The following is a 20,947-nucleotide window of genomic DNA, read 5'->3' on the forward strand; positions in this document are numbered from 1 at the left end:
AGACCAAAATACTTAATATTGCTCTACAAGGCCCTGATATCCACTTACGAGGACATTATACTGCCACTTTTCTATCGAAAGTTAAAACTAATGTCCTCATATGTGGCTCTCATTTTATCAGAAACAAAAATCAGGTAAAAAAAAAAAAATCAGGTAATTCTTTGTTTTTACATTCATCAGGTCCCAATAAACCCAAAGAGCAAAGAGAAATTAAAAAAGGATGTCATGAAAGAGTTTGGGTCTTAGGAGGTTACATGCAATTCAGATAAAAATTATACAAATTATATATATTTTTTTATTTTTTTCACAGCAAATTTTCATGAGACATACATGAGCAAATCAATAACTCCCAAAAAATTACCTTCAAGAGAACAAAAGCAAATTAAGATTAATTTCTATTTATAAACTGCATTTAATTAGATTACAAAAAAAATATAAAATTGCGTTATTATACCACAGAATGATTATTTTTTCTTAATTTCACCACTGTTTATCTTCCTGCTACACTGAGCCTGAACCCATCACCTTTGATTTATTAGAGGAAAGTTTGCTACAACCCAACAAGCCACTACTGACACCTGTCTAACTGAATAAACAAAACCAACCCATGGATCTTCTTACACTGCACAGATGAAATTATATTTATCATAAATAGACTTCTTGTACCACAAATGGTTCCCACTTGTATTCATGGCACCACTTATGCTACAGTCTGCTGTTCTTGTGTCATCTGGAGCCCACTGATCAAAACCTACACAATGATCATCAGCCCAGAACCAGAGGTGCAGGGTGCAGCTGTAGTGAAGACCCAGCCAGACAAAGGGAGTGTCAGCCTTCTGAGCCTCCAACTCAACCCAGACCTGGGTCTTGTTATCAAGGATGGAAACCAGATCCATGTGTTCCTCTCTGCAGTGGTACAGGGCGTCTGCCCATGTCTTGTTCTCTTTAATCAGTTTAAAGGGCTCTAAAAGGAAAAACATCAAAAACATGAAACTTAGAAGCATCAAACCAAACAGTGTTTCTGAGTGTCTAACATGCTGCGTTAATCTAAGCACATAATTCTTCTTACTTATTCTCGCTTATTCTTTAAATGGTCTGTATTTATATAGCGCTTTACTAGTCCCTAAGGACCCCAAAGCGCTTTACATATCCAGTCATTCACCCATTCACACACAGATTCACACACTGGTGATGGCAAGCTACATTCTAGCCACAGCCACCCTGGGGCGCACTGACAGAGGCGAGGCTGCCGGACACTGGCGCCACCGGGCCCTCTGACCACCACCAGTAGGCAACGGGTGAAGTGTCTTGCCCAAGGACACGACGACCGAGACTGTCCAAGCCGGGGCTCGAACCAGCAATCTTCCGATTACAAGGCGAACTCCCAACTCTTGAGCCACGATCGCCCTCAAAGAGTTTCTCAGTCTTGTTCTCTAAAACCTAAAGAATTATGCGTTTGATCAACTGGTCCCGTAATGGAATTGATACCCTGCTGGGCTTGGGAGAGCCCGATTGTCCTGCGGAGACGTTTGCTGCAGGATACTCGATGGTCGGTTGCGTCGTGTGTCTGGCGACACTCTCGATGGAGGACATTGAATGACATCTACCAATTCGGAACCACAATAACAGAGTTCTGGCTGATTGGACCTGGCTTATCGAAGTAAAAGAAGCGGCTACAGCTGTTCAAAATCCCATAAGGCTGCCCGACATGATAGACAATGGGCAAGGCTGTGAGTACTCAGATTGTGTTTTGAACGCAAAATGGATAACATCTTGGAGAAGAACAACAGGAATTGAGAGGATTGGTGCCAGCTGAAGGCCTGCCAAGGTCGAAGCTGACTGGAACAACAAAAATTCTTCCATGATAACAGGATTGTTGTCAAAACTCTTTGTCCCTCCTTTAAGGCCATCCGCGTTGATCGAAGATTGTTGACTTTTGCTTAACCGGGTGAAGGGACACTTTCTCTCGGCTGAACACAGAAAACACACACGCACACACACACACACACACACACACACGCATGTACACTGACACAGACCTGCACTCACCCCCCACCCCCTCCAAATGCCTTTGAAGCTTATGTCTTCTATGTTGTGAGATGTGATCCTTCATGTGCTGAGGTGTTTTTTTCTGTTCTCAAACTGATCTCGCTGTTGGACCTCAGCCTGGGGGGAGTTCTTTTTTCTCCTCATCTTTCCTCATGTTGTGCATTTTCCATTGTTATATCTCTCTGACCTGACTTCCCCATGTGATGCTGTGTAATGTATGTATGGTCGGGAGGGTAAGATGGCGCTGGCAAAGGTCGGCAGCCTTAACCCAATTTCCCTCGGGATGAATAAAGTATTATCAATCAATCAATCAATCAATCAATCAATCAATCAATCAATCAATCAATCAATCAATCAATCAATCAATTTACACATTTATATTGACTCTACTGACTGACCAGTTAACTTAGTGGGTAAGAATGTTTTATTGTACCTTTTTTTGTGCCTTTCATCGTCACCTCACACAGAATCACAAGCCCAGATGTGTTTTTGTACACAGTTACATAACGCCCCCACTTTGGTCCATTTACACAGTTAAATGTTTTAGTTTCTCCTTTGGTATTTGTGTTGATTGTTGCACACCTGTAAACAAAGACAAAAGGTTGGACAGATGTACAGAAAGAGTTTCTGGCTCTGTTTGATTAAATCATGCTGTAAACAGTGGAGACAGTCGAACAGCTGGATAATAAATGTGAGCTGCTGTCTGAGAACATTTTAGAAAGAAGGAAAACACCTACAAATAAACAACAAAGGAAAATGAGAATAAATAAAGATTTTTATATTCTTCACATATACGTGATTATTACTCCAAACCACATCACACCATATTAGACCTCCTATTTCATCTGATAGAACTGATACAGGTTTATCTGTGTTACTGTATTACTGGATTTAAATGCACTTAAATGTTCATAAAATTATCTAAAAACATTGGACATGCTGGAGCCTGACTGAGAACAGAATGATTCAAAGTAAGATGAAGGTATTACTCAGTGGTGTCAGCAGCATTTCTCTCAGATGAGTTCCCGATGAGGATGTGAGCGCTACTTAGATCGACATTGTGTTGATCTTTGTTGTAAATGGTGATGCAGGAAATTTCATATAGACCTAATAAGTCAACTGTCCACCAGCTGATGGGCTGTTGTTCTACAGTGTTAGAACATGTTTCTTTATTTCCATCCAAAGCTCTGTCAGCAGTGTACTTGACCCAATAATATATTCTGTAGACTGAAGACTGAAATGCCACTTTGTCATCCAGTTTGATAGTTTCCCATCCTGGACTACATCCTGATGATGTGACAGAAAGTAAAGTAAAAGAAGAAAAAAGAAAAGAAACAATGTCAGTGGCAATAATACTTCAGACCAGGTCTTCTAGTGTTTTTTAGGAAAAATCTCCTTTTCACTCCTAAATAATGAATCTGAATTATGACTTCATGATCTGACTAAATCTTTTGTGGCAAACATATTACACACACACACACACACACACACACACACACACACACACACACACACACACACACACACACACACAGGTTATTTCCAAGCAGCCTCACTACATTATAAATGTTGAATAGTTTTGCAGTTACTGAATAAAAATTAATCAGAATTTATGAAATGAATAATTTGACTCTCAAAAATATCAAAGACTGCACGTTTATCAAAGCACTTATTTCTAAATCACGTTGATCACATATCATAGAACATAATTCAATATAAATTTACATTTATAACATATATTTATACAGATGTTTGTAAAATTACTTCAGTCCAACAGAAAATCCCCACATGAAACATTCCCACAGATATGACGTCTACTGTGATGCAATAAATAAATAAATGAATTGAAAAATAAAATATAAAAATAATTTAAAAGGCATAAAATTAAATACTTTACAAATAAGTATATTCAGAACAGAAGCACCATCATACTTTTTGATATAACCTGAAGAAACTGGTTAGAAATGCACTCTTACCTGGATCCTGTTGAGTTGATCTTCCTGTGAAGTTTCAGAGAACGATGTAAGAATGAGTGAATTACTGCCAGCTCTGATATTGTTGTTTGGTAATACAGCAGAAAGCACAGAATGTAAACCATCCTTCAACACTCAGAAATGAAACTGGCTTTACTAAAGTCAAATCCTCTTTAAACTAAATGAAACGACTTTTGCTTTATCGAGCAGTTTGGATCAACTCACAGTAAAACTGAACTGTTATATTTGATCTTTTTCATTCTTTATAACGATCATTGAAACATCACTGTGCCAGGCAGGAACATCAAATGATCCACTTACCAATCAAAGTGATGAACAACAGACTCCACAGCATCTTTACTTTAGACTCTTTGCACAAATGTGTCCTCTAATAAGAGAAAGAAAAGACTTCTACCCTCACTCTGGAGTTTTCTGTAGACACACTGATGTTGATATGATCCCCTCTCTGAGTCAGAGCTGGATTTGTATTTCTGTCACTTCCCTCACAGCAGAAAACATGAAAATATTCATTTCTCCTGTTTACACTCAGAGTGAGGCTGTTATGTTCAGTAGGCAAAGCATTCCCAGACTTTTACATCTGATTTGCAGATGAGAACATACCACGACTGTTATGATCACCATGTTCAAACTACATTCTGTGTGCATCCAAGTACATGCAAATACTTGATACTTAGCATAGCAGGAAATTTACTTCACCAGTGGAGGCTGTGTGAATAAAAGGTATTCAGTGACATTTCAACAGGTGGACATTTGGTCTACTTTAAAGAAAAACAGAGACATTATTAACAATCGGTCATTCATTAATAAGCTGCCGGGAAAAAACCTTCACAAGTCCATCATTGTGTCTACTTTCTGCTCTGCATCTGCATTTAGTCTGGATTTCATGTTTCATGCAGAAATTATTTATCGCAAAGTGCTTCACACACTGCTGAGTATTTGTAAATGTGTGCATGAGGGCAGGGAAGCATGTTTGTGTCTGTGTGAGCCTGTTTCTCTAAGTCTATGTCAGGCTACCCCCAGGTGTGGGACCGATCTCACCACACTCCATACCAGTGGTTGATGCCCTCGGGCATCGGTGCGTTGGTTCAGAAGCCGGGCCTGGAAGTCCCAAAGTCAATATGGGAGACACCGCCAAGGGTGGTCAAGAATGACCGGACTAAGATCCTGTGGGACTTCCAGATACAGACGGACAAACTGGTGATAGCGAACCATCAGACATACTAGTGATGGACAAGCCACTATACCGAGTAATAGCAGCATCAGGAATAACAAATACCAGAAGCTGGAAAAACAACAAGGGCTGAGAGAGGAGGTTAAGAAGATGTGAATGGTGAAGGCAACAGTGGTCCATGTAGTAATCAGAGCACTCGGGGCAGTGACCCCTAAACTGGGCAGGTGGCTCCAGAAGATCCCAGGAATGACATCTGAGATCTGTGTCCAGAAGAGTGCAGCTCTACGAAGAGCAAAGATACTTTACAGGATCCTGGTAAACATTTGTAATAACGGATGTGTGTGACTCTGAGTGAGGCACAGGATTGCTAGATCAAGGCTAGCGACCTTAAAATGGAGATTCCAGAAACTTTCTTTACCGCGATGATCAAGCATCAACACTTAAAATTCGAGAGCACTTCAGTCAATGTGATATTGATGTAGTTATTTTTATTCTCAGATGTTACCTGGGTCATGGGTGTGGAACCTTTTCTCGGAAGACCAGTGGAAGGTTTCCAAAGCCTTATCAATTCTCCTACTCACCTTTGACCTCAAAAGTCAAGGAAAAGAGGTTTGGAAAATGAGACTGGAAGCACATTTGGAATGCAACCTGGGTTAAGAGGCAAGAGGAAACAGGTGGAAGCACAGAAAAAAAAACATAAATACGACGAAGCAGGGGAAGTACACACATCAGAAACAGAAAACAACATTTACTGCAAAAACACAGGAAGACACAACTGAACACTTACTTAACTGAATTACTTCTAATGCACTAGTGGTTTATAAAACAGAGTGAAAAGGAAACACTGTGTCCCTGTGGTTCATGTTTTGATTTACTCTTTGCATGTGACATACTGAATGTAAATACAGAGGTTACAGTCACACGCTGTACTCAGCAAAATCTCCAGTGTTAAATTAACACTGGAGAGTGTCTATATGGGTCCACACCTCTGAGTGTTAAATACAACACTGTTGAGTGTTAAATTAAGACTTTTGACAGTGTTATATGTTTAAAAGTAATCTAGTCAGTTTTGAAGATTAACAAAGACTAACACTGAGCAGTGCTGATATTGTAACACTGGAAAATAACTCAAAATGTTAGAAATATTCCAGTGTTAATTTAACACTGGAGATTTTGCTGTGCTTGTCCTGATAACTTCATATATAATTTTTACACTGTAAAATGCTTGTTTCAGTTAAAATGGTCATTTGCACAAAAGTGTCTTTTTAATGTTTTCAAAGGGAGACAGTTCAGTAACGACCACCACCCGATGCCCCTTTTATTCAATCCATGAATTTGAACCAGTGATAACTATTCTGAATGCGTCTGTATGAGCAGTGAAATTACGGCATTTAAAGGGTTTTAATAATATAGGCTTCATTAAAGCCACAAAAACAACTGAGATCAGGTTCCACACCCATGACTGTATTTTGAACGGATGTAACACTGATTTCATCAAAAAAAGGACCAGAACTTCCTGATATCTTTCAAAAGACAATCTGTGTTTTGTGCAGGATTTCCAACAGGTAAGCTGTGCAATAGTGAGCAACTGAGTGTAAAATCTTTACTTTCTTGAAAATCGTTTTTTGCAGTGTATGTAACTGAACTGATTTCTTTTGACACACATCTTTTTACTGACAGTCTGTCACCTAACCAGCCTCCTGCCGCTCAAGTCAGCTTCAGTCTGAAACTGCTTTTCATTAATCATATTTTTTAGGGTCTTGTTTCCCTCTGACAGCTTTGAATCAGCAGATGAGCAGGAGAGTGAGGGACAGCAGGAGGAGACCGTGAAGCTCAGCGAGGACAGAGTCTGGCTCAATGTTTGCACTTTTCAGGACAAGGTACAGCGTGTGACTGTAACCTCTGTATTTACATTCAGTATGTCACATGCAAACAGTAAATCAAAACATGAACCACAGGGACACAGTGTTTCCTTTTCACTCTGTTTTATAAACCACTAGTGCATTAGAAGTAATTATTAACCCCTCAAGCATGCACGCCTAAAAGAATAAAATTATTCAAACAGTATCAAGGTGGGAAGAAATTTCACAAACTGACTTGTTGCAGTGGCGGTATCCTTTTACAGTATCATGCTCAAATTCAGTGAGTTCTTTAAAATTACAAATTTTGTTTTATTACAAGAAACTCACAGACCTGTCACAGGTTTAAACGAACTTAAAACACCTGAGTTTCCTAACGTCTAAACTATCAATATTGAACAAAAAACTATGTATTGTAAGTATATATGGTCCAAATGTTGATGAACCCTCATTCTTCCACGGAATTTTTTAGTGCACTCTCTGAACACCTCGATTGCACACTCATTCTTGGCAGCGACCTCAACCTTGGACTAAATGAAGAAATGGATAGGCTCAACACAACAGGAACTCAGCGCAATTGGCAGTCCACAAATATAATCAAACAGTATATGAGCGACTTTGGCCTTCGTGATGCATGGCGCTCCCTTCACCCCAACAGTAAGGAATATACTTTTTTCTCACATTTTCATCACTCCTACTCTCATCTGGATTATTTTTTGGTCAGCAGCTCACTGCTGAGTGACATTTCAGACACTGAGATTCATCCTATAGCTGTCAGCGATCATGGTCCTGTATCTTTAACACTAATGCACAAGAATAATACTACGCCAAGTAAAAACTGGAGATTTAATACATCATTGCTTAAAGATGAAGACTTTATTAAATACTTTAAAAAGGAATGGACTTCATATTTAGACTTTAATGACACTCCCGGAATATCTGCTTCTGTTCTATGGGAAGCAGGGAAAGCTGTGATGAGAGGTAAAATAATTTCTTTCTCATCACACAAAAAGAAAGAAGAAAACAAAAATATTCAGGAATTAGAAAAAACCATCAAATCACTAGAAGAAGCCTACGCGTCCCACCAAGATCAGGAAACATTGAACAAAATACGCAAAACAAAACTAGAATTAAATGAAACTATTAATAAAAAAACACAATTCCTTATACAAAGACTTCGCTTGCAGAATTTTGAACACAGTAACAAATCAGGTCGATTTCTAGCAAACCAGCTAAAAATAAATAAAGAAAAAACAACTATATGTGCTGCTAAAGATTTATCGGGGAACACAATATATGACCCTGGAAGAATAAACAACATTTTTAGGGATTTCTATGAAACTTTCACCACAAATAAACCCATCTAAAAATGAAATTGATCTGTTTCTTGACAACGTAACTCTTCCAAAATTACTAGACAGTCAAGCAATGGCACTGGATTCGCCACTGACGCCAGGTGAACTCCAGGAAGCCCTGATAAGTATGCCCAATAATAAGGCTCCAGGTCCAGACGGCTTCCCTGCAGAATTCTACAAAGAATTCTGGACAATTTTGGCACCAGTATTCCACAGCATGTTGCAGGAAATCGAGGAAAAGGGCAGACTACCACCAAATATGAATTCTGCCAACATTAGTCTCCTGCTAAAACCAGGCAAAGACCCTTTATTTCCCTCAAACTATCGTCCAATTTCTCTTTTAAATGTAGACCTTAAAATAATCTGCAAAGCTCTCTCAAAGAAATTAGAGAAAATAACCCCCCTCTTAATTCATCCTGACCAAACTGGTTTCATAAAAGGTCGGCACTCCTCAACAAACACTCGTAGATTACTTAATTTAATAGACTACTCATACGATAAAAACATCGAAACCATAATATTATCTCTAGATGCAGAAAAAGCATTTGACAGAGTTAACTGGAAATTTTTATTCGCAACTTTACACAAATTTGGTTTTGGAAACTCTTTCATAAACTGGATAAGAATATTATACAATTCCCCAACAGCTCGTATCAGAACAAATGACCAGACATCCTCCAGCTTCTGTCTCCTGAGGGGCACCAGGCAGGGATGCCCACTCTCCCCTTCACTTTTTGCAATTTTTATCGAACCTCTAGCAGCAGCATTTAGACAGGCTACAACAATTAAGGGCATAAAATGTAAGAGCATAGAACATAAAATCAGTCTCTATGCGGATGATGTGTTGCTTTTTCTGCAAAACACACAAACCAACCTCTCTGAGGTAATTACTCTAATAAACTGGTTTTCAAGAGTTTCAGATTATTCAATTAACTGGCCAAAATCTACAGTTCTCCCCATTAACTGCTCCTTCCATAATTCTTCCTCTGCCCCACTACAATCCGGAAATATTAAATATTTAGGTATTAATGTTTCTCCTAAGCTTTCAGACTTAACTAAATTAAACCACATCCCACTTCTAAAGAAAGTAGAAGGCGATCTGACTAGATGGAAATCTTTACCCATATCACTCATGGGAAGGGTCGCCACTATAAAAATGATGATCTTGCCAAAAATAAATTACTTATTTTTGATGATCCCTAACAAACCATCACAAGATTGGTTCAGATCTCTGGATTCATATATTTCCAAATTCCTTTGGAAAGATAAACCCCCGCGTATCAGCTTAAAAACGCTACAAAGAACCAAGGATAGAGGAAGATTAGATCTGCCTAATTTTCACCAATACTTCTTAGCCAACAGGCTTCAGTTCATCTCAGAATGGTTAAAACATACCTTCTTAGATGAGCCCTGGCTAGATGTTGAACAGGCACTATGCAAGGATCTAGAGATTTCAGACCTACCATTTATTAGCTCCAGTTCATGAGGACCGTTTTCTTGGCGATGCATAGGGCAGTGAAAACCATGTGGACTGTAGTAGTTTCTGTAGTGACCTCATCCAATTTTCCCAACAAGCATACTAAAGGGGAGGTTGGAATGTTACATTTCAGACACTTTGATAAGTCTTCACATATCTCGCGCCAAAACTTCTGCACTGGTGGACAGAACCAAAGAGTGTGGATATAATTGTCTGGTGTATTGCCTTGACAGTGTGAGCAGTTGTTGGAAGATGTAAAGCCCATCTTGAACATCCGATGACCTGTATAGTGCACTCTATGTAGTGTTTTGTATTGTATTAATTGCATCCCCGGCTACCTCCCTCTTCCCGCTCCACCACACTCACCCACACAAGTAGGTCCTTGGGGTGCGGGTGTGTCACAAGGGTGCAGGGGAGACACCTGCTGCTCTCTGGCAGCAGCACCATGCTCTCCCTTGTTTTAAATGCACTTTAGAACAACACGCAGCAACACTACACATGAGCGGGAGGAGGGAGGTATGGGGTCTTCACACACCCCCGTTCTCTGCTAGCCATCGGGGCGGGGGGGCTGGGAAGAGATGTTAGCTGTCCGATTGGCCTGGGTTCTGTTTCCCCCTCTGGGGGCGAGGGTACCTGGACCCGGGGTATAGAGTATGTTTGGGGAGTGTGATTGTGTGTACATGTCCATTTATGTCAATCCTTACGTTGGGTGAGTGCTGAGTGTTTGTATATGTGTGCATGAGGGTGAGAATGCATGTTTGTGTCTGTGTGTCTGTGTCTATTTGTCAGGTCGGGTCTTAGACTCCACCTCTCTGGGAACTCCCAGGCCCTCCAAGGCCTATCTCCCCTCACCACACTCCCTGCCGGTGACTGATGCCCTCATGGGTCGGTGCATTGGTGGTTCTTGGTGTCCGGGGCTGGGTATTGGGTATGTACCGGCTCACTCCCGGTGGCTACTTGGTAGGGCCTGGCGCCTGTTGCTCGGTCAGGCCTCCTCCTCCTCTGGGCCTGCGGCTCGGTGCACTCTGGCTCAGCTGGCTGCCGGCAGAGCCGGCGGGCACGCCGGTGCAGCCCCCTCTAGCTTCTGCTCGGTTAGATTAATGCGATGCTGTTGTGTTTAGTATGCTGGTTGGGTTTTTTTTTTGCTTGTTTTCTATTCTTCTTCTCTCAACAGGTGATCCAGGAGATTTTTTTCTCCCCCCTTTTCTCACTGTCCCTCTCCCCTTCTGTTTTTCTTTTCCTTCCTCTTTCTTTCTCCCTTTCCTGTCCCTCACTCATGTCTGTCCCGTCTGTAACATCTGAAAATAAAATATAATAAATAATAAAAACAAAGGTCAGTCAAATGGACCAATACGGCAATGCCACGATGATCCATTTGGCAAAGTAAATCCATTGGGTATCCTTGTTGGTCTTCAGACAACAATTCTGATGGCTAAAGAACCAAATAGGACAGGCAAAAGAAAAGAAAAAAAAGAATGACAAATTTTTCGGGTTTTTGTAAAGACAAACTGCAAAGCTGAGTCTTACACATCCATGACCAGGGTGCATTTGTGTGAAAGACCCAGAGGAGCTCAGATATGTTTTTCCCCACAAAAAAATACTTCAGGAACCAGTGATGCTATATACTCTGAGCATGTACTATGGTCAATGTAACCTCTATGAACCTTCATGAACTTTAACTAATTAAATTCAGAGATTAAAAAAGTAACCACATTGTTTATAATAATATTGTAATGTTCTTAAAATAAGTGTAAATCAACATCTGCAACATTTCCAGTCTAATATTTTCCTCCTCAGACTCATTCTAACACAACAATACGCTTTAAGACACCACTTAGCAATACTTGGCCAGCTACGCCACTTAAAATCAATATTTAATATGAAATCATTTCCAAATACTAAATCTTTAAGTGATGCCACTTTAAAGAAAAAAGTTATTCATTTTTCACTATAGTAGATTCCAAATAACACACTGTGGTTGATGATGGAGGTTTTCTGCTTTCTACCAGAGCTCCATCTACAGTGTGCTGCTTGACCTTTATGCATATCTGCAAATCTCAGGAAAGGAGGCAACTCTGTTACATTCACTGAGATCAGCAGACGTTTAGAGTTTGAGAGTCAGGCTGCTGTGTTAACATTAATAAAAATAAATGAACCTACTAAAAAAGCCTTTTCCTGCTCCTTCTCTATCTCCTCTGTTAAAACCCTCTTTGCTTCCACTGGTCCATTCAACTCGATTGTTTTTACATCCTGCTACTACCAGTCCAACTATTTATATTAACCTTCCTCATCCTGCTATTAATAATAATATGGCAATTATAATAATGACTGTGGCTCAAATGTAATAAAATGATTTTTGTGGTTTTATGTGATGGTCAGTGACCAACATGCATCATAAATATTTTTAGACATGGACACATGCAGGTAATAAAATGTTAGTGTGCTAATATATGCTGTGTTATTGCAGATAAACTTGTTAGACTGTAGTGGACCTCTTATCACTTCTGAAGGCTGACTCATGTGTTGAAATTGATTTAGAAGCAGTTCTGAGCTCAGGAGCTGCTTCATGTTTGAATCTCAGATCCTCATTTTATGCAGCAGCGCCACCTACTGCTCAAAGCAATGAACTACCAGATGAGGTTGAATATTGTCTCCTTGGTCTACACACCTCCATGTTCACTGAGCTGTGTGCTTTATCACTACTCTTTCACCCTCTTTTACACATGAACACAGTGACAGACCTGAGTCTGAAACCAAGTACCAATGAAAAGGAACTCTTGATTAAAATAACTTAGAATATATATATTTTTTTTTAAAAACAAGAACTTCACACTGTGATAATAAAACACACCATGACTTAAGTCTGATATGCAGATTCCTGTGCTTTCGCAGCAAAAACCATGATGCTGCTTTACTTTGAATATCCCAGCTGCTTCTCTGCTCCAATGACCAAATGTATTTAATGTGCACAAATCAAAGTGAGAACTGCACTTCAAGACTGTACATGATGGAATTCATGTTATTAGTGATGAATAGGACTCACCCTGCAGCAAAGGTGCAGAAGCTACAGGGGGCTGCAGTGATGTGTCTGCAGGCTGTGCTGGCAGCCAGCTGCGGCAGAGTACCAGGCCCAGCCACGCGAGGTATGAGGGCCCCCTGCCTTCTGGTAGGGGCTCGACCGAGCCACGGGCGCCAGGCCCCGCCAAACAGCCACCGGGAGTGACCCAGTACATACCTAAGTGCCCAGCCCTGGACACCGAGAACCACCAACGCACCGATGCCCGAGGGCATCAACCACTGGTATGGAGTGTGGTGAGATCGGCCCCCACACCTGGGGGTAGCCTGACATAGACTTAGAGAAACAGGCTCACACAGACACAAACATGCATCCCTGCCCTCATGCACACATTTACAAATACTCAGCAGTGTGTGAAGCACTTTTCCATAAATAATTTCTGCATGAAACATGAAATCCAGACTAAATGCAGATGCAGAGCAGAAAGTAGACACAATGATGGACTTGTGAAGGTTTTTTCCCGGCAGCTTATTAATGAATGACCGATTGTTAATAATGTCTCTGTTTTTCTTTAAAGTAGACCAAATGTCCACCTGTTGAAATGTCACTGAATACCTTTTATTCACACAGCCTCCACTGGTGAAGTAAATTTCCTGATATGCTAAGTATCAAGTATTTGCATGTACTTGGATGCACACAGAATGTAGTTTGAACATGGTGATCATAACAGTCGTGGTATGTTCTCATCTGCAAATCAGATGTAAAAGTCTGGGAATGCTTTGCCTACTGAACATAACAGCCTCACTCTGAGTGTAAACAGGAGAAATGAATATTTTCATGTTTTCTGCTGTGAGGGAAGTGACAGAAATACAAATCCAGCTCTGACTCAGAGAGGGGATCATATCAACATCAGTGTGTCTACAGAAAACTCCAGAGTGAGGGTAGAAGTCTTTTCTTTCTCTTATTAGAGGACACATTTGTGCAAAGAGTCTAAAGTAAAGATGCTGTGGAGTCTGTTGTTCATCACTTTGATTGGTAAGTGGATCATTTGATGTTCCTGCCTGGCACAGTGATGTTTCAATGATCGTTATAAAGAATGAAAAAGATCAAATATAACAGTTCAGTTTTACTGTGAGTTGATCCAAACTGCTCGATAAAGCAAAAGTCGTTTCATTTAGTTTAAAGAGGATTTGACTTTAGTAAAGCCAGTTTCATTTCTGAGTGTTGAAGGATGGTTTACATTCTGTGCTTTCTGCTGTATTACCAAACAACAATATCAGAGCTGGCAGTAATTCACTCATTCTTACATCGTTCTCTGAAACTTCACAGGAAGATCAACTCAAAAGGATCCAGGTAAGAGTGCATTTCTAATCAGTTTCTTCAGGTTATATCAAAAAGTATGATGGTGCTTCTGTTCTGAATATACTTATTTGTAAAGTATTTAATTTTATGCCTTTTAAATTATTTTTATATTTTATTTTTCAATTCATTTTTTTACTTATTGCATCACAGTAGACGTCATATCTGTGGGAATGTTTCATGTGGGGATTTTCTGTTGGACTGAAGCAATTTTACAAACATCTGTATAAATATATGTTATAAATGTAAATTTATATTGAATTATGTTCTATGATATGTGATCAATGTGATTTAGAAATAAGTGCTTTGATAAACGTGCAGTCTTTGATATGTTTTGAGAGTCAAATTATTCATTTCATAAATTCTGATGAATTTTTATTCAGTAACTGCAAAACTATTCAACATTTATAATGTAGTGAGGCTGCTTGGAAATAACCTGTGTGTGTGTGTGTGTGTGTGTGTGTGTGTGTGTGTGTGTGTGTGTGTGTGTGTGTGTGTGTGTGTGTGTGTGTGTGTGTGTAATATGTTTGCCACAAAAGATTTAGTCAGATCATGAAGTCATAATTCAGATTCATTATTTAGGAGTGAAAAGGAGATTTTTCCTAAAAAAAAACACTAGAAGACCTGGTCTGAAGTATTATTGCCACTGACATTGTTTCTTTTCTTTTTTCTTACTTTACTTTACTTTCTGTTACACCATCAGGATGGGAAACTATCAAACTGGATGACAAAGTGGCATTTCAGTCTTCAGTCTACACAAATCGGCGTGGTGTTTATTTAACTGCTGACAGAGCTTTGGATGGAAATTATTTGACAGGTTCCTCCACTGAATATGAAACCATCAGCTGGTGGACAGTTGACTTATTGGATCTATATGAAATTTCCTGCATCAGCATTTACATCATGGATCATTTCACTATTGATCTAAGAGACGCAAAAGATTTAGTCATCCTCATCGGGAACTCATCTGAGAGAAATGCTGCTGACACCACTGAGTAATACCTTCATCTTACTTTGAATCATTCTGTTCTCAGTCAGGCTCCAGCTTGTCCAATGTTTTTAGATAATTTTATGAACATTTAAGTGCATTTAAACCCAGTAATACAGTAACACAGATAAACCTGTATCAGTTCTATCAGATGAAATAGGAGGTCTAATATGATGTGATGTGGTTTGGAGTAATAATCAAGTATATGTGAAGAATATAAAATCTTTATTTATTCTCATTTTCCTTTGTTGTTTATTTGTAGGTGTTTTCCTTCTTTCTAAAATGTTCTCAGACAGCAGCTCACATTTATTATCCAGCTGTTCGACTGTCTCCACTGTTTACAGCATGATTTAATCAAACAGAGCCAGAAACTCTTTCTGTACATCTGTCCAACCTTTTGTCTTTGTTTACAGGTGTGCAACAATAAGCACAACTACTAGTGGAGAAAATAAAACATTTAACTGTGAAAATGGACCAAAGTGGGGGCGTTATGTAACTGTGTACCAAAACACATCTGGGTTTTTAATTCTGTCTGAGGTGACGATGAAAGGCATAAAAAAAGGTACAATAAAACATTCTTACCCACTAAGTTAACTGGTCAGTCAGTAGAGTCAATATAAATGTGTAAATGTTGACAGTAAGAATTATGTGCTTGGATTAACGCAGCATGTTAGACACTCAGAAACACTGTTTGGTTTGATGCTTCTAAGTTTCATGTTTTTGATGTTTTTCCTTTTAGAGCCCTTTAAACTGATTAAAGAGAACAAGACATGGGCAGACGCCCGGTACCACTGCAGAGAGGAACACATGGATCTGGTTTCCATCCTTGATAACGAGACCCAGGTCTGGGTTGGGTTGGAGGCTCAGAAGGCTGACACTCCCTTTGTCTGGCTGGGTCTTCAATACATCTGTGGCTTCGACTTCTGGATCTGGGTCAACGATCAGTGTGTATTTTTTGATCAGTGGGCTCCAGATGACACAAGAACAGCAGTCTGTGGCATGAACACTGCCATGAATAAAGGTGGGAACCATTTGTGGTACAAGAAGTCTGTTTATGATAAATATAATTTCATCTGTGCAGTGTAAGAAGATCCATGGGTTGGTTTTGTTTATTCAGTTAGACAGGTGTCAGTAGTGGCTTGTTGGGTTCTAGCAAACTTTCCTCTAATAAATCAAAGGTGATGGGTTCAGGCTCAGTGTAGCAGGAAGATAAACAGTGGAGAAATTAAGCAGAACTTTTCTATTAACACTCAGAAACATGTTATTATTATAAATTACTTTTGATTGTATTTCATGATACACTGATATGATGATTATATGACACTTAAAAAACTTAAGCATTTAGTGTTTTCTATAATTTTGAATTGACATATATATATATTATTTCCTTTAGTTGTAAATGGATCGTTGGCCTTTGAATTGTTTTACTCGCGTCTCTCATGTTTAAACCTGCTGAACAAATAAAACATAAACTGGAAAACAAATGTTTGTCAATTCAGTTTATTTTTGTTGGGATGTTTGTCAAGTTTACAGACATTCAGTGACTGTGTTTGTGTTTCAGATTGTCTCCTTTAAATTCACTAAATAACTCCATATATGATTTTTACACTGTAAAATGCTTGTTTCAGTTAAAATGGTCATTTGCACAAAAGTGTCTTTTTAATGTTTTCAAATGGAGACAGTTCAGTAACGACCACCACCTGATGACCCTTTTATTCAATCCATGAATTTGAACCAGTGATAATTATTCTGAATGAATCTGTATGAGCAGTGAAATTACGGCACTTACAGTGTTTTAATAATATAGCCTTCATTAAAGCCAAAGACACTGAGAAAAGGTTCCACACCCATGACTGTACTTTGAACTGATGTTACGTTGACATAATCAAAAAAGGCCTTAAGTTCCTGATATCTTTTAAAAGACAAAATGTGTTTTTGTGCAGGATTTTCCAACAGTTAACATCTGAGAATAAAAATAACTACATCAATATCACATTGACTGAAGTGCTCTCCATTTTAAGTGTTGATGCTTGATCATCGCGGTAAAGAAAGTTTCTGGAATCTCCATTTTAAGGTCGCTAGCCTTGATCTAGCAATCCTGTGCCTCACTCAGAGTCACACACATCCGTTATTACAAATGTTTACCAGGATCCTGTAAAGTATCTTTGCTCTTCGTAGAGCTGCACTCTTCTGGACAGTTTAGGGGTCACTGCCCCGAGTGCTCTGATTACTAATATACTCTGATTGCTAATATATATTGTAATATATCTATCTATCTATCTAATATATCTATATCACTAAAGCACTTCTGGATGGATGCAAACTGCATTTCGTTGCCCTGTACCTGTGCATGTGCAATGACAATAAAGTTGAATTCTATTCTATTCTATTCTACTACATGGACCACTGTTGCCTTCACCATTCACATCTTCTTAACCTCCTCTCTCAGGCCTTGTTGTTTTTCCAGCTTCTGGTATTCGTTATTCCTGATGCTGCTATTACTCGGTATAGTGGCTTGTCCATCACTAGCATGTCTGATGGTTCGCTATCACCAGTTTGACCGTCTGTATCTGGAAGTCCCACAGGATCTTAGTCCGGTCATTCTCGACCACCCTTGGCGGTGTCTCCCATATTGACTTTGGGACTTCCAGGCCCGGCCTCTGAACTATGCCAGCCATTTGGTTATGATGTTCCATGTATGCCCTGCACGTTAGCATCTTGCACCTTCCTGCTATGTGGTTCATAAAAGTCATTCCTTATTTTACTGCCCTCTGCCATGGCAAAGTGCAAGTCCAGCATTAAACTTCTGTGGTTCAGATTTATTAGTAGATGGAAAACTTTCTTCCATGTAAATAAATCTGTGTAGATGAATGGAATAGAAGACAGCTCTTATGCAATGGCCACCATGAAAGTCAGAGCATCTCATTCTAAAAGAAAAGAATAAAATTATTCAAACAGTATCAAGGTGGGAAGAAATTTCACAAACTGACTTGTTGCAGTGGCGGTATCCTTTTACAGTAGCATGCTCGAATTCAGTGAGTTCTTTAGAATGACAAATTTTTCGGGTTTTTGTAAAGACAAACTGCAAAGCTGAGTCTTACACTCGCTGTTGGAGCTCAGCCTGGGGGGAGTTCTTTTTTCTCCGCATCTTTCCTCATGTTGTGCATTTTCCATTGTTATATCTCTCTGACCTGACTTCCCCATGTGATGCTGTGTAATGTATGTATGGTCGGGAGGGTAAGATGGCGCTGGCAAAGGTCGGCAGCCTTAACCCAATTTCCCTCGGGATGAATAAAGTATTATCAATCAAGCAATCAATTTACACATTTATATCGACTCTACTGACTGACCAGTTAACTTAGTGGGTAAGAATGTTTTATTGTACCTTTTTTTCTGCCTTTCATCGTCACCTCACACAGAATTAAAGGCCCATATGTGTCTTGGTACACAGTTACATAACGCCCCCACTTTGGTCCATTTACACAGTTAAATGTTTTATTTTCTCCTCTAGTAGTTGTGCTTATTGTTGCACACCTGTAAACAAAGACAAAAGGTTGGACAGATGTACAGAAAGAGTTTCTGGCTCTGTTTGATTAAATCATGCTGTAAACAGTGGAGACAGTCGAACAGCTGGATAATAAATGTGAGCTGCTGTCTGAGAACATTTTAGAAAGAAGGAAAACACCTACAAATAAACAACAAAGGAAAATGAGAATAAATAAAGATTTTTATATTCTTCACATATACTTGATTATTACTCCAAACCACATCACACCATATTAGACCTCCTATTTCATAGGTGTCAAACTCTGGCCCGCGGGCCAAATTTGGCCCGCAGCCTAATTACATTTGGCCCGCGAAGCTATACCAAATTATTATTAGAGCTGGCCTACTGGTATTAAACAGCTAATATATATATTGTTTAGTATTAAGCTTTGCTTGTTCCATATTCAGTTTTCCAGCAAAACTTATTTGAGTCCATAAGAAAAGATTCATTCCTATATCTGGAGGAAGATTTTTTTAAAAATAAATATTAACGTTAGCCCGCGACTTTGTTCCAGTTTTGAATTTTGGCCCACTGTGTGTTTGAGTTTGACACCCCTGTCCTATTTCATCTGATAGAACTGATACAGGGTTCTCTGTGTTACTGTATTACTGGGTTTAAATGCACTTAAATGTTCATAAAATTATCTAAAAAACATTGGACATGCTGGAGCCTGACTGAGAACAGAATGATTCAAAGTAAGATGAAGGTATTACTCAGTGGTGTCAGCAGCATTTCTCTCAGATGAGTTCCTGATGAGGATGTGAGCGCTACTTAGATCGACATTGTGTTGATTTATGTTGTAAATGGTGATGCAGGAAATTTCATATAGACCAAATAAGTCAACTGTCCACCAGCTGATGGGCCGTTTTTCTACAGTGTTAGAACATGTTTCTTTATTTCCATCCAAAGCTCTGTCAGCAGTGTAGTTGAGACCATTTACTGTGTAGACTGAAGACTGAAATGCCACTTTGTCATCCAGTTTGATAGTTTCCCATCCTGGACTACATCCTGATGATGTAACAGAAAGTAAAGTTTTCAAAAAAGATGATGTACGTGGTACTAACACTTCAGATTAAGGCTTTTGCTGTTTCTTTATCAAAATCTTCTTTTCACTCCTAAATAATGAATCTGAATTCTGACTTTATAATCAGATTAAGTCTTTTGTAGCTACCATATTTAGCACACACACACAATTAATATTGTGATGCACAAATAAATAAAGGGAGAAAAAATATATAAAAATAATTTAAAAGGCATAAAATTAAATACTTTACAAATAAGTATAGTCAGAACAGAAGTACCATCATACTTTTGATATAACCTGAAGAAACTGATTAGAAATGCACTCTTACCTGGATCCTTTTGAGTTGATCTTCCTGTGAAGTTTCAGAGAACGATGTAAGAATGAGTGAATTACTGCCAGCTCTGATATTGTTGTTTGGTAATACAGCAGAAAGCACAGAATGTAAACCATCCTTCAACACTCAGAAATGAAACTGGCTTTACTAAAGTCAAATCCTCTTTAAACTAAATGAAACGACTTTTGCTTTATCGAGCAGTTTGGATCAACTCACAGTAAAACTGAACTGTTATATTTGATCTTTTTCATTCTTTATAACGATCATTGAAACATCACTGTGCCAGGCAGGAACATCAAATGATCCACTTACCAATCAAAGTGATGAACAACAGACTCCACAGCATCTTTACTTTAGACTCTTTGCACAAATGTGTCCTCTAATAAGAGAAAGAAAAGACTTCTACCCTCACTCTGGAGTTTTCTGTAGACACACTGATGTTGATATGATCCCCTCTCTGAGTCAGAGCTGGATTTGTATTTCTGTCACTTCCCTCACAGCAGAAAACATGAAAATATTCATTTCTCCTGTTTACACTCAGAGTGAGGCTGTTATGTTCAGTAGGCAAAGCATTCCCAGACTTTTACATCTGATTTGCAGATGTGAACATACCACGACTGTTATGATCACCATGTTCAAACTACATTGTGCGTCCATCCACGTGCAAATACTTTAGCATACCAGGAAACTTACTTCACCAGTGGAAGCTGTGTGAATAGGTTTTCAGTGACATTTCCACAGCTGGATCATTATGTAGGGAAACAAGAATTTATG

At 39.1% G+C, this 20,947-nt stretch overlaps 2 protein-coding genes across 4 annotated transcripts; one reads left to right on the forward strand and one right to left on the reverse strand.

The window, feature by feature from the left end:
• Positions 1-290: 290 nt before the first annotated feature.
• Positions 291-20,916, reverse strand: LOC147318617 (uncharacterized). Of its 3 annotated transcripts, none has more exons than XM_086310662.1 (5): positions 20,486-20,916; positions 20,168-20,191; positions 3,039-3,336; positions 2,483-2,631; positions 291-964 (listed from the first exon to the last, which is right to left on the reverse strand). In XM_086310662.1, the coding sequence occupies exons 1-5, from the start codon at positions 20,517-20,519 to the stop codon at positions 618-620; spliced, it is 852 nt and encodes a 283-aa protein (XP_086166788.1). In that variant the 5' UTR covers positions 20,520-20,916; the 3' UTR covers positions 291-617. The 3 variants fall into 3 exon arrangements, 2 of the variants coding, with proteins under 2 accessions (XP_086166788.1, XP_086166787.1); XM_086310661.1 differs by lacking the exons at positions 20,168-20,191; positions 20,486-20,916 and adding exons at positions 4,026-4,049; positions 4,344-4,724; XR_015131472.1 differs by lacking the exons at positions 291-964; positions 2,483-2,631; positions 3,039-3,336 and adding an exon at positions 16,705-19,823.
• Positions 13,732-16,738, forward strand: LOC147318618 (uncharacterized). The gene is made up of 6 exons (XM_086310665.1): positions 13,732-13,956; positions 14,251-14,305; positions 14,903-14,907; positions 14,984-15,275; positions 15,682-15,830; positions 16,008-16,738. Exons 1-6 carry the CDS (start codon positions 13,923-13,925, stop codon positions 16,352-16,354), a joined length of 882 nt encoding a protein of 293 aa, XP_086166791.1. The 5' UTR covers positions 13,732-13,922; the 3' UTR covers positions 16,355-16,738.
• Positions 20,917-20,947: the final 31 nt, after the last annotated feature.

Source organism: Aulonocara sp. 'chitande type north' Nkhata Bay, linkage group LG11, assembly GCF_057382095.1.
Source record: "Aulonocara sp. 'chitande type north' Nkhata Bay isolate Kocher_YH1m ecotype deep benthic linkage group LG11, A_spYH_male_GT1.1, whole genome shotgun sequence".
Taxonomy (NCBI): Eukaryota; Metazoa; Chordata; class Actinopteri; order Cichliformes; family Cichlidae; genus Aulonocara; species Aulonocara sp. 'chitande type north' Nkhata Bay.

Coding starts and splice junctions, on each gene's coding strand:
- LOC147318618 (XM_086310665.1), top strand. CDS start 13,923: ATGCTGTGGAGTCTGTTGTTCATCACTTTGATTG. Junction 13,957..14,250: donor GTTGTTCATCACTTTGATTG/GTAAGTGGATCA, acceptor GAAACTTCACAG/GAAGATCAACTCAAAAGGAT. Junction 15,831..16,007: donor GATGAAAGGCATAAAAAAAG/GTACAATAAAAC, acceptor TTTTCCTTTTAG/AGCCCTTTAAACTGATTAAA.
- LOC147318617 (XM_086310662.1), bottom strand. CDS start 20,519: ATGCTGTGGAGTCTGTTGTTCATCACTTTGATTG. Junction 3,337..20,167: donor ATCAACTCAAAAGGATCCAG/GTAAGAGTGCAT, acceptor TCACATCATCAG/GATGTAGTCCAGGATGGGAA. Junction 965..2,482: donor GATGAAAGGCACAAAAAAAG/GTACAATAAAAC, acceptor TTTTCCTTTTAG/AGCCCTTTAAACTGATTAAA.